This window comes from Leucopleurus acutus, assembly GCF_964270905.1.
Source record: "Leucopleurus acutus genome assembly, chromosome: 1".
Taxonomy (NCBI): Eukaryota; Metazoa; Chordata; class Mammalia; order Artiodactyla; family Delphinidae; genus Leucopleurus; species Leucopleurus acutus.
Window position 1 is genome coordinate 136,501,159 of NC_139142.1, and position 12,356 is coordinate 136,513,514.

Sequence of the window (12,356 nt, forward strand, 5' to 3'; positions counted from 1 at the left end):
CTGAGACCACAGTAGTGGTACATTGAACTCCAAAGTGCACGAGGCTCAGAGCCACCTCACACAGCATCCCCTTTGCTGATGGGCAGACTTTTTCTGGCTCACCCTTTCTGCAGTCCCAGTTTTGCTCAGGGTCTCAGGCCAGCTCCCCAGGTGGCCCTTGTCTCCTGTGTCCACTTAGTTCTTCACACTTTCCAGGTCCTACATTCCTAGAACTGATAGCCTCCCTTAGGGCTACAAGACCTCCACGCACACACTTATAATTCTGGTTTTCAGTTCCCTCTTCATTTTTGGCACTTGCAGATTTCCTTCTTTTTTACAGGTTCATCTCGTATGCTTTTTGGAAAATGTTCCATTTTATCTGGCATGGCTGGGAATTTGTAGAGGGAGGGCTTTTAGGCTTAGTCTCTCCCCATCTCTTCATTCACTCACTGTCGAATCACTTTGTTCTGTTTTGTTCAACAAGCTTACTGAGCTGCCTGCTGTGTGCCAGAAATCGTGCTGGGTCTCATTCTTTCTTCCCCTTCTGCATGCTCACATGCCCACATATGTGTGTACACACACACACACACACACACACACACACACACACACACACACAGAGCCAAGGTCTCAGAGTTTAAACATCAAATCTCAAGAGGTAAGGAAAAAAGAGGGCTGGAAAGAATCCATCCTTCTGAGCATTGTGTCTTTAAATCCCCACCACCACACAGCCACCACACCGAAAGACGAACCTCGAACGCCCAGATGCCTGTAAGCGGCCCCATATTCACTGCTTGGACCTGCAGACTCAGCCTCTCAGACAAGAGCCCTCAGCATTGTTGGAGCGAGCCCCCCCCCCCCGCCTCCCTCTGGCACCCTCAGGTCCTGACTTCTCTAGGATCTGCTCAGCCTGAGACTGCGAGGGGGAGCCAGCACTCTCCCTGCTGTTCCCCCGAGTCCTGTCTGAGTTTCCTACAGGGCAGCCACCACAGGCCCCCCTAAGTGGGCCAGTGGCACCATTCTGCCACCCAAATGGGTCAGCTTCCTCCGACACAAACTCATGAGTGCTGGCATCTGCATGTTTACCCCTCACGGTGGCCCACTGCAGTCTTCTGTGCCCCCTCCCATACCACACTGCTCGAGTCCTGTGGCTGCCCTGTAAGGACAGGCCCTAGAATGACTTGCGGATACCTCTGGAAACATCTTGCTGTCTCGACTGGCCATTTTCTGAACAATTACTTTGTGTAGGAACACATAGATCTGCTTAGGTGAAAGGTGGAGAGTGCCTTGACCCCCCCTTAGATGCCTGTGTACAGTCTAGGATGGCTGGAAGTAAGCAATTTGCTGCTAATAATTGAATATTTGGGAAGAAACATCTATTTCTGTAGCAGTTGTGAAGATAAACTCAGGAAGGTCGATTGAAATGGCATGTCACAGCCGCAAATCATTTCTGAGGTCTTAAAAGAAAATGAAGGGCTAAAGGGAACCCCCAACCCCAGCCGTGGAAAAGCTCTAGGAATCAGAGGCTGAGAAAGCACAGTCTCAGAACAAACGCCTTACCTTGGAGAGTTCCGCAGCCGGGGCGTTGGCCCAGGTAGGCTGGACTGGGCAGACAGGCAGATTCCACACTAGCTGATGGGCAAGGCTCACACCCTCATCTTACTGCCGCTCCCCTGCATGCATTCTACCTGGGGGGATAGTAGCCTCCTCTCGCACTGCCCAGGGTGTATCTGTGAACCCCTGTCTGCAGACAAGCAATCTCCCACCCGACCCCAGAGGCAGAGAGAGCTGGGGGATCTGGTTGGGTGACGAGGCCAGCCAGCAGCCTCCCTGTGTTCAACACCAGCTGAGAAATAAGGCTCAGGAAATGACAGAAGGAAAGCATCACCCCTACGTCTGTAAAATCTGAGTTGACGGGCAGGCTTACGTGGGTGGCCCGAGGGGCCCTCCTGAGAATTTACCGCAGAGCCCAGTCAGAGGTGAACAGCCTGCCTGGAAGCTTACCAGGAGAGGGCAGGCCAGAATGCAGCCTCCCTGTGGGCAGGAGACCCCTGAGCCGGGCCTGCTCCGTGCTTCCTCCCAACATTGCCACGCCTCCCCCTGGGGACACGACTGAGGGGTGTGATAACAACACAGGTCCCTCCATGTGGAAGGATGAAGCCAGGGCAATGGAGGTTCCCCTGAAATAGTTTCTCTTTTATAGGTGAGGCCATTGTGGCCCTTCCCAAGCTCTCACGACTCCTGGGCTGGTGAGAGAAGGCTTGTGGACTGTCAGTCCAGGGCTCCGTGCCTTACCCCACACAGGGACAGATGGAAGAATTGCTGTGGAGGTGCCTCAGCTTCTCCCTGCTGAGTCATGCCTGGGGGCTGCCCTGCAGCCACAGTCCCAGCCACCTCCTTCCCTGACTCCCCCTGTTGATTAGCTCGGGCACACCCAGCCTGGAAGGAAGCAGGAAGCGTTGACCCCAGGGATGATCATGGGTTGTTATCTCATGTAATTAATATTATAAAGGCTGCCCACTGCCCTGGCACTTGTCAGCCGTTTAGCAGACACTGGACATACGTGCATTTTTCCAAAAATTATTTAACTTCTCTAATCTGAAGTTATCTCCAGAGTAAGCAGAGAATTAGATTGCTAGTTTTGAATCTGTAGCAGTGGAATGCGTTTTATTATGTAAAATTAATGCAGGATCTCAATACTAATATAGGAAAAAAGTAGTGTTTTTTTTAGCATGAATGTGTAAGTAAGTATTCATTGTAGACACTTACTTCTTTAGAAAGGCGTCCATGAGACTTCTCTTGAAGGACACAAAAATCTGAGAGCCAGGGTCACAGGTGATGGTTATAGTCTAATATCTGCATCCGTGTTCCACTTATCTCTGATACTGTTTCAGGAGCCCCATATCAAGGAAATCCTGACTCACCAGTTGCCCTCTCAGCTTAGGCATCTTTTAAGCCCAATAGAAGCTTTAAAAAGGAATAGCAGAAAAGTTTTATTTTAGAGTTTAGTTGCTGACAGTAGCTAGCAGCTGTTCATATGAATTGCTTACGGTAAATCTACAGGTCAGACAAGAGGGACTCAAAGCTTGCAGGAGCTGACGCCCCTGGAAACTCAGAGCAGGCCTGACCCACACCCCTGTCTGGGCATCGTGCACCGGGCCACTGGGCAGACGTGCTTCGTGGGCTCAGTGCACTGGCTCTGGTGTGCTCACAGTTTTATACCTACACACAATGTGAGTGGACGTCACAGCCCTGAGTTCTTTTAGATGCCCAGTGCACCACCACAACCTTCCTAGGTGTTGGCCCATGTATGAGCAGTCGGTAATATGCACAGATCTAACAAGCAGACAGCCTGTCCTAAGAGCTGCAGAAAATCAGTTACCATCACAGTTCTGGGTAACACACTGCCAATATTCAGGGTAACATTTAGAGTTGAACATAGTTGAGTGTATATATTATTTTTTAATTAGTTTTTTTTAACAAATACAGCTTAAAATATCTTAATGATTTGAATGAAACATGTGTGGAAGCCCCAGCACACCTCACACTCTACAGCCCTGCTGGTCTCTGAGGTCCCATCCTCTCATACCGCACCTCCATATTGCCAAGAAGGACTGAAGCGTTTTACCCCTGCCACAAGGGCTGGATCCTAAAGGGACATGCAGAGAGCCTTCAAGTAAGGCTGGCAGGCCCAGTGCAGAAAGGTGAAGTGATGGGCAGTACGTTGACCTTGGGGCCCCTCCAGCCTCTCAGATCACCTCTTACAGACACCTGCCTCATGACTTAGCTGGAGTGTAACTGGGCTGGGCTTGCTTACTTGAATGAGCTCGTGGGTCCTTGGCATTCTGTCCCGTGTGGCGTCCTTGGCGGGAAAGGAGGTGCCTGGTGGCCTGGTCTTCATCCTGAGAGAGAGGAATCCTGTGGTCCAGAGAGCCTAGAGCAGCCTCAGCTTGTGAAGCCTTCTCCCCAGGCCCGCCCACCCAACCTACGGCCCTTCTCAGCCTAGCCTCAGGCTCCTGGGAAGCAGTGTAACTTACCTGTCAATCCAGCTGACTTTTCTTGGCAGTTCCTGTGTGATTAGCACTGCCCTGCCCTGGAGGCTTCCAGACTGTGCTAGGATAAGGTGGGCTCGAATGATAATAATACACAGTAGAACAAGGGTATGCTCTTGTTCTGGGAGAGATGGACCCTCTTGAGAGGAGACATGAAGAAAGGCCCCACAGAGTAGACCTTAGGTTTGGGGTGCAGTCTGCCGCCAGGCATCCTATTTATTATTTCCACCCTTCTGTCTAGGGTGTGGTCTCCACAGCCCTGGAGAATTTCTTCCAGGCCCTGGGTCTTCATTTTCCTGCTTCTCTAGAATCTAGACCCAAAGAGAAGGAACAGGGACCAGCCGGCGCCTGCTCTGAGGGCAAGCTGTCCTGCAGGGTGGGTGCCGCCATCGCCCGGCCCTGGCAGTGACGAGGAAGGACAACGTGATGGCTGAGGCTCGGGCTCTGGAGACAACACCACGTTCAGGCGCCGTGGTCTTGGGCAGATTCCTTAATCTTTCTGTGCTTTAGCTTCCTCGCCTATAAAACAGGCATAATATAATACTTAATAGATTCGCTGATTATTAAATCAATTACTTGATTGTGCCGGACACAGCTTTGAGCGGGGAGGACACAGTTTGCCTTTTGGCCACTGTCATTTCAGTTTGTCAGTTAAAAATTACTAGTTTAAAAAGAAAAATTACTAGTTAAAAATAATGTACCAGGGCTTCCCTGGTGGCGCAGTGGTTGAGAGTCCGCCTGCCGATGCAGGGGACGCGGGTTCCTGCCCCGGTCTGGGAAGATCCCACATGCCGCGGAGCGGCTGGGCCCGTGAGCCATGGCCGCTGAGCCTGCGCGTCCGGAGCCTGTGCTCCTCAACGGGAGAGGCCCGCGTACCGCAAAAAATAATAATAATAATAATGTACCTTATATTCTTTTAAAAAGTAGGAATTTAAAACCACTGTGCCCGCCCCCAGTGAGCAGAGTAGTGTGCTGTCCTCCGCTGCGTTCAGCCCTTAACCCTGCCACTTTCTAGCTCTGTGACCTTGCCCCAGGTCACATTTATCGGTGTCTCAGTCTCCTTTGTGTGTAAAGGGGGTGATGGTTGGGTTCCGGGCCATGTAAGGCAGCCGGGGCCTGGCCCACAAAAAGGGCTCGATGAATAGATGCAGACAGAGAGGACAGGCAGGTCACTTTTTCCTGCCTCAGGCCCACGGCCAACTGAGGGCCTGCGACCTGCCAGGCGCTGCACCGGGCAGGCACCCACACCAGCAAGTCCTTAAATGATTCACATGCAGGAAGTTCTTTAGGAGGTTATACAAGAGAAGAGACTGTAGAGACCCCAAATAGGTAAATTCCTATTTGGGAAGAAACTCGAAGCCCAACTAAGGGCAGAGAGTGAGGTATCAGTGAATGAGCACTGGCCTGGGAGTCCAGACACATCAACCTCAGGCGGTACTTCTCCACAGCAGGCTCGGAGCGTCCACCTCCTGCCCACATGGTGGACCCCTGGACCCCTCCTCTCCCTGCCCCCTTTGGCAGAAGCATGGAGCGCTGTCCACATGGGGAGGGTCCTGCCATCAGTCATCAGGAAGGCATCTCATCACAATGACACGGGTGGGCAAAAATTAGGGGCATTATTACAGAAGGAGAGGGCCAAACTCTAGCGAAGCCCTGGAGGCTAGTGCCCAAGTGAAGGAGGGTGTACTGAACACTCTAGTTTCTCTTCACGAGTTAGTGCACGGGCATGATCTGCCCCTCGGCCCTGTGGTGGGAGGTCTGCACCCGGTGATGCTGCCGGCTTTGGTTGTTGTTGACTCATCTCTCTCACTCTCCCCTGTGCCCGCCTTTTGGATCCATCCTACGTCTTCCAGTGCCATCCTTTTCCCTCCATTATGTCTCCACCTTCTGTGGCGAAGTTTGTGGGCCATTATACTTCAACACTCGCCGGTTTAATTGTTGCAATTGGCCCTGAGAGAATTCGGGGAATGAAAGTGGCTCCCACTGCCTGGTGATGAGGCCAGTGAGAACATTCAGCGGCTCCAGCCTGCATGCGCCCTGCCAGCCTCCGCGGAGTGACCGCTGACACACTCTGCGTGTGGGTGGCAGAGGCCTGGGTGTCTGGGGCCGTCACCTGGGGTGTAGGATGCTCTTGACAAGCAGCACGTGGGTGTCCTGGCTCCGAGGAGATGGGATCCGCTGATCCTTGGAGTCTGAGGGGGCTGTGAGTTTGTCCACATCTGGATTTCTCTGCCTAGGGGGAGATGTGCATTTACCCAGATGCAGAGGAGGGTCTGGCTTCAAGGGGCTGCAGCCCTCTCCGGACCACACAGAGACCCCCAGAAGGGCTGTGAGGTCAGCTCTCCGGTTGCAGGTGCAGGAGAGCATGTGGTCCTGAGCATGGCATTTGGAGTCAAGAGACCCACGTTGTGGTTCCAGCTCAGCCCTCACTTGCGTGACTTTGCACAGGTCCCTGAGTGTCTGTTTCCTCATCTGCGAGGGGGCTGTGTGCGCCTCCAGAGTGAGCATGGCGATTGGTGGGAAAATGAGAACAAAGCCCTTGGCAAGGGTCTGGCACACAGCACTCAATCCATGGTGCTGGACTCGGTATTATCCGGTGTGCAGTTTCCATCGGTCTCCAGGCATCTTGGCTGTTGCAGGCATCTGCTCAGGCCTGTCAGGAGCCACCTGGGAATTCAGGCACCTCAGGGTGGCCGAGTGATCTTCATGCTTCTCCCGGAATTGTCCATCGGATTTCGTTTGCTCATTCAAGTCATGAGGAGCACCTGCATCGTGTGCATCACAGGACCGGAGGAGTGTCTGCTGTACTCCAGGGAGGAAAGGGAGCGCGTGCGCTGTCAGGGTCACAGGGGATGCAGTCAAGCCCTGAGAACGTACCAGAGTAGCAACCGGAAGCTCCAGCACTTAACCAGTCACGTCCCCTCCCCGGTGCTCAGTTTCCTTTTCTGTAAAATGGGGTGGCGGTATACTTTCCCTGCTTCCCACCCAGGGCTGATGGGAGGGGGCAGAGTCAAGTAAGAGTGATCTGCCACCCTGACACCACTCTCCCAGGATGTGCCAGGGGTGACACAGGGGTCAGGACCTGCTGTCTCAGTCCCCCTCTGGCCAGGCAGGCCTGAATCCCATGGCAGAAACAAGGCAAGGGGGAATTGCAATCTGGCTCTGCCTACCCCAGCTCAGCCCCGGGAGTGCCCCAGGCAGTAGGTTTGGGTTATAGAGACACGTAATCCAGTCGCAGCTCTGGGAGATGGGGCAGGTCAACCGTGAGCTCTGTTTCCTCATCTGCAAAGTGGAGATTATTGTGCTCACCTATGCGACTTAGGACTTAGTGCCTCCACCCCAGACCGTGAGGTGTGCATGGACACTGTAGGCAGAGATGCTGCCAGGCTATCATGGCCCCCAGGGTCTCCAGTGCCATCTCAGCTCCTGTTTCCCTCTGTACAACTCTCCATGTTCTCACTCCCCACATAACTGGCTTTCTCTGCGTGCCCATTCAGATGGTGGACCAGGCAGCCTACAGCTCCCACATTCTTCTGTCACAGCCCAGGATGCCTAGAGAGGCTGGGGTCTCCCCTCCATCTCTGTCTCTGTCTCCTTTCTTTCTCCCTTTATGATTCCCCTTCTCATTCCCCCCAAACCCATCAACAGTGGCTGGGGACAAAACCACTTGTCTCGGTCACTCCCGTGCAGGGTGGCGTAAAGCATCAGGGGTACACAGGAGATGGGGGTCACCTCCCAGTCAGGGAGGACAGGAAAGGGGCAGAGTCGCCACCAGAGCGGTGGATGCTGCCCCTCTCCTCGTCAGCCTCCCGGTGCACCTGGGCGAAATGCTTCCTGCAGTGTAGCCAGCAGCCTTCCTGTAACTGGAGGAACGCTGCACTCTCCACTCCTGCGGTTCTGCTCTGCTTGTTCCTGAACAGATGATAACAGAGATGGAGCATATGGCCCCCAAAGTCACCGGGCATTCTGGGAAAGTGACACTGTGCCACCCCGGGCTTCAGGGGAGGGGCCCATCGGCTCCTGAGCACAGCTTCTCCCTTTGTTCTTCAGAAGGGCACAAGGTCACCTCCTCTGAGCCTCCTGAAAAGGAAATGTGCTCACTGACTTCAAGAAGAATCCCCTCTATCTAGGCACTGATTTAGGTAGGCACATATAAGGTGAGATGATATGTGTCGGGGTGGGGGACATATGAGAGCCAAGACAGAGTCCCTCTTGGGCCTCTCCCACCTCAGCCCCCCCTCAGGCTTGTGCTGCCTGCGGGACACCCGCCCGACCTGACCTCCCGCCCCCTCCCCAGCCTGGTCCTTGACTGCTCCCACAGACAGTGGGGTCTGGGCATCTGAGCCCTGGCCCTCCTGGCTCTGTGATGAGCTCATCAGGAGAGCTGCCTCAAAAGCCCCGCCTGGCCAGAGGGGAGGCAGAGGGGGCCCAAGAAGGGCTCAGAAAGCAGGAGCGAGCAGGGAATTTGGAGCTGGATGGCTGAAGTGGGAGGGAGAGAAGGAGCAGGGGGACCTGGGGAGAAGGAAGCTGGGAGCCCCCCATGCTCTCTGCTCGCCCAGCATGGCTCCCTCAGTCTCAGGCTACAAAGTTTTTGGTAGGGGAGGAGGCTGCCAAGTGAGCATCCCTTAGCAGAGAAGCACTTGGAGAAGAGAAGGGAAGAGAATGCTTTCCAGTTTTCCTTTCACCTTTGACCTGTGGCCAGGGTGATCCCATGGCTGCCCCTGCTTTTTTCTGACCTTTCCTGGGAACTCCCAAGGAGGCCCTAAGATTGTGAGGAGGAACCTTGTCACTTCAGGACAGCTGGGGAGGGGGCTGACTACATATAACCTGGCCTGCCTGTGGGCTAAGTAGGTTAGAGCCTGAGGGGCCACATGGAGGCTGTAGCGCCCCTCCAGAGTCCGGTCCCCAGCCCCCAGCTTCTCACCACGAACCAGCACATCCGTCCTCCCCCTGACACGTTTGCCTTCCCTCCACTCGCAGATTGTTCATAGGAGGGCTGGAGACAAAGAAGAAAAGTGGGGTTGACGTGGCCCCTGATGAGATGATTCTCTGGTCTCTGGGCAGCAACTTGATAGGAACGCTGGCAGCTCCGGTGCCAGGCTTTGCCTGCCAGCTGTTGGAGGGATGCTGGGCTGAGGAAGGGCCAGGCAGTGTGGAGTTAAGATAGGCTCACACCCTTGGGGATCTTTCAGGCTGGCTGGAGTTTCAGGAGAAGGTAGCCAAGCACCAGGCAGAATGTGAGGTTTGCAGCGAGTGCTCTAGACAGGCATGTCATTGCTCCACCTTGGGCCTCAGTCATCTAGGCTGTGAAATGGGGCTGAAGCTGCCCTCACCTCACAGGGCTGTTGGGGAATACTGAGAACAGGGCTTGGAAAGTGACGACGTGCAGAGTCTGGGGAATGCCTGTCACAGCTTCCTTCTCTTCCCTGCAGGGCCACCCATTCATCGTTCAGTTCAACGATGGAAATGCCACCGTGGTGTCCATGTGGGTGTGCAGGGCACTGGAGGAGAGGCGGAGCCAGCAGGGCCCCCCCTGAGGTTGCAGTGTGATGCTGAAAGCCCAGGACTGGTCACCAAGGGGAAAACGTGCCTGTCGTGCCCTTCGTTTGCTGTCCGCGCCAGAAGAGCTTTGCTGGACTCACCTTCGACTCTGCTGGCAGATGACCTTGCCTAGGAAGCCCTCAAGGGTGGCCAACGCCTGCAGGGCAAGCCCTCGCCACCCCCACCCCCCCCGCCGGGTCTGGAGGCCTGACTGGGAGGGAGGGTAGAGGGGTTGGGGCATCGAGAAGAGAGGCCCCTACGCCCTTGCTGCTCTTCCTTTTTCCTGACGTTCTCCTTTGTAAAGGGTCAGGCCCCGTCAGTATCGCTGATGGGAATAAAAGTATTACTGCTTTGTGACTGCCCACCGCCAGGAGGGTTGTGCTGTGCAGAGGGTCCGTTGCCCACCCAGGGCTGGGAGCGGCGCAGGGATATGTTTGGCAGTGCCAGCCCCCCAGGAGCGCTTCCTGCAGTTCCGTGACAAGGCCCACAGCCCGGCCCATTTGACAGGTGAAAAACTGAGGCGTGGAGGTCCCTGAACCGAGTCCCACGGCGAAGAGTGGCCAAGCCAGCCCTAGAGCTAAGAGCTCAGGACCCACGTCACGTGCCCCTTGCTGGGCTGGAGTTTGTCCCCACACTCACAGGCCAGGCAGTCCCGGCAGCAGCTCCAGCTCCAGCACAGGGATCTGACCTGGGGCCGTGGGTGAGGAAGGAGACCCAGAGCTGGGAAGAAGCCTGGGGTGGTTCTGAGAGGCCCTCCTTCCCTCCCACCCCACACCCTGCCACCAGCTCCTCTCTACAGCAAGCTGGCCCTCACTGCCCTTGACGTCACGCCCAGGGAACCTCACTCACCTCGGGCCATTCACAGCCATCCTGTTAGGTAATCCTCTCCGTCACTGCCAGGTAAGTGTGTTACCCCCGTCTTACAGGTGAGGAGCCGAGGCTCAGAGAGGCTCGGGTTGCACTTGGAGGTCTAAGTGACGTCCCGACACATCCAAAAGCAAACTCCTACGCCATGCACACCTCCAGAACCTCCTCCACCACTTTCCCGTCTCCATCCTCCCGGTGCCCACTCCAACATACTGGGGCTTGGCCTTGCCTCCTTTCTTTCTCTTTCACACCGCACATACAGCCTACCTGGAAGTCCTGCTGTCTTTGCCTTCAAACTGCATTGATCCCACCACTTCCCATCCTCATCCAAGGCACCACCGCCGGACCACTGCAACAGACTCCTACCAGGCACCTGCCCCTGCCGTCTGTTCTCCACACAGCCACTAGAGCGAGCCAGGTAGAACAAGGCAGATCCTGGCCCTCCCCGCTTGGAACCTCCAGGGGCTCCAGCTCACTCAGAAAACAAGACAAAGACCCAGCAATGGCCTGTGTGACTCTATATAGTCTGCCCCCATTATCTCTGACCTCAACTCCCATCACCCCCAACTCTCACTCTACTCCAGCCACCTGACCACCTTACTGACCCTTGAACATCCAGGGACACTCCCCCACTCAGGGCCACAGCAGAGACACCTAGCTGACCCCCAAAGGTTCATGCTCCCTCCATAGTGTAGGGCTGTGGGGAAGCTGCTACCCGGCCCCAGGCCAGCTCTCCCAACCCCCTTGCATTTAACAGGGCCTTGTGGCTAGTTCTCATCAATTGAAGCAGATGGTAGGTTGCTTCCTGGCCAAGAAGCTTAAAATGCAGATGTGCCTTCTGTGTTACATGTTTCTCCATCCTCCTGCTAAATGGAAAAATGACTATAGTGGGAGGTGCGGGAGGCTGAAGTCCGAAAGGAAGGAGCCTGAATCCTTGAATCACCAGTTGGAAGAACACGCTGCCCCCAGGAACCCGTGCACTGGACTGTTAAATGAGCTTGAACTAAACTATTTTGCGTTTATGTTACTGGCAGCTAGTAGTATGCCATCTAACATAGGCCTTCATACCAGGTGCAGGACGTCCTTTCTCCAAGTATCCACATGACTCACTTCTGTCCCATTCAGGACTTCGTTCATACGGCATCTCAGTGAGTCCTGACCTGACCGCTCTACTTAAAATCACAACCCGCCCACACCTGCCCTCTGGGACTCGTGTTCCCCTTGCCTGCACCACTGTCCTCCATTGCATTTGTTACAAACCACTAATTGTACTCATTTATTTTATCTTCCATCTCCTCCCTTCCCCTCCTCCCCATTAGAATGTACGCTGCACAAGGGCAGAGATTCTGGTCAGTTTTCTTCATGTGGCATCCACCTCTCCAGTGCCAAGAACAGAGCCTGGCCTCGTAGGTGCCCAGTAAACGTGGCCTGAGTGGAAACTGGCTGCACTGTGATTCCCAGCACTGCTCAGCCCTTTGCCCATGAAGGGCTCAGCCTATGTGAGGCATCCTTTTGTTTCCTGGGGCAGAGTTGTCATGTTCTTGGTAACACTTTTCAAGGTGGTACAGGCCTCCAACTGCCCCTGGGCCTGGGGCAGAGCACCTGAAGCATCCCTGGGGCTGGGAGGTCACAGGATTAGATGAGGCCCGGGCCATCGAGGCTGCTGCTCCCCAGGTCAGTGCTCAGGGCAGGGAGAGCTTCATGGAACATGTGTTGTGGACTTTTTGAGGAGGAGACGCTCCCCAGAGGGGCCTCCCCAGCCCAGAACATGAACCAGCCACCACCCAGACGTGAAGTTCATTCTTGATTTGAGAAGATTCACCCAGCCAGCCCGCTATCCCCAAGTCCCAAACCAGGGGAGGGAGGGAAAATGATCAGGCATCCCATGCAAGCACCATGCTGAGGGCTTACTTTATC

General features: G+C 54.9%; 1 protein-coding gene across 2 annotated transcripts in view; it reads left to right on the forward strand.

Annotated features, from left to right (window-relative positions):
- Positions 1 to 9,923, forward strand: part of MAP2K5 (mitogen-activated protein kinase kinase 5) — a 267,148-nt gene extending 257,225 nt beyond the window's left edge. For both annotated transcript variants that reach the window (XM_082838889.1, XM_082838890.1), the window contains one exon: positions 9,464 to 9,923. In XM_082838889.1, coding sequence (XP_082695015.1) covers positions 9,464 to 9,568 — 105 coding nt within the window. In that variant the 3' untranslated portion in view covers positions 9,569 to 9,923. The remainder of the gene's footprint in view (positions 1 to 9,463) is intronic.
- The last annotated feature ends 2,433 nt before the right edge of the window (positions 9,924 to 12,356 follow it).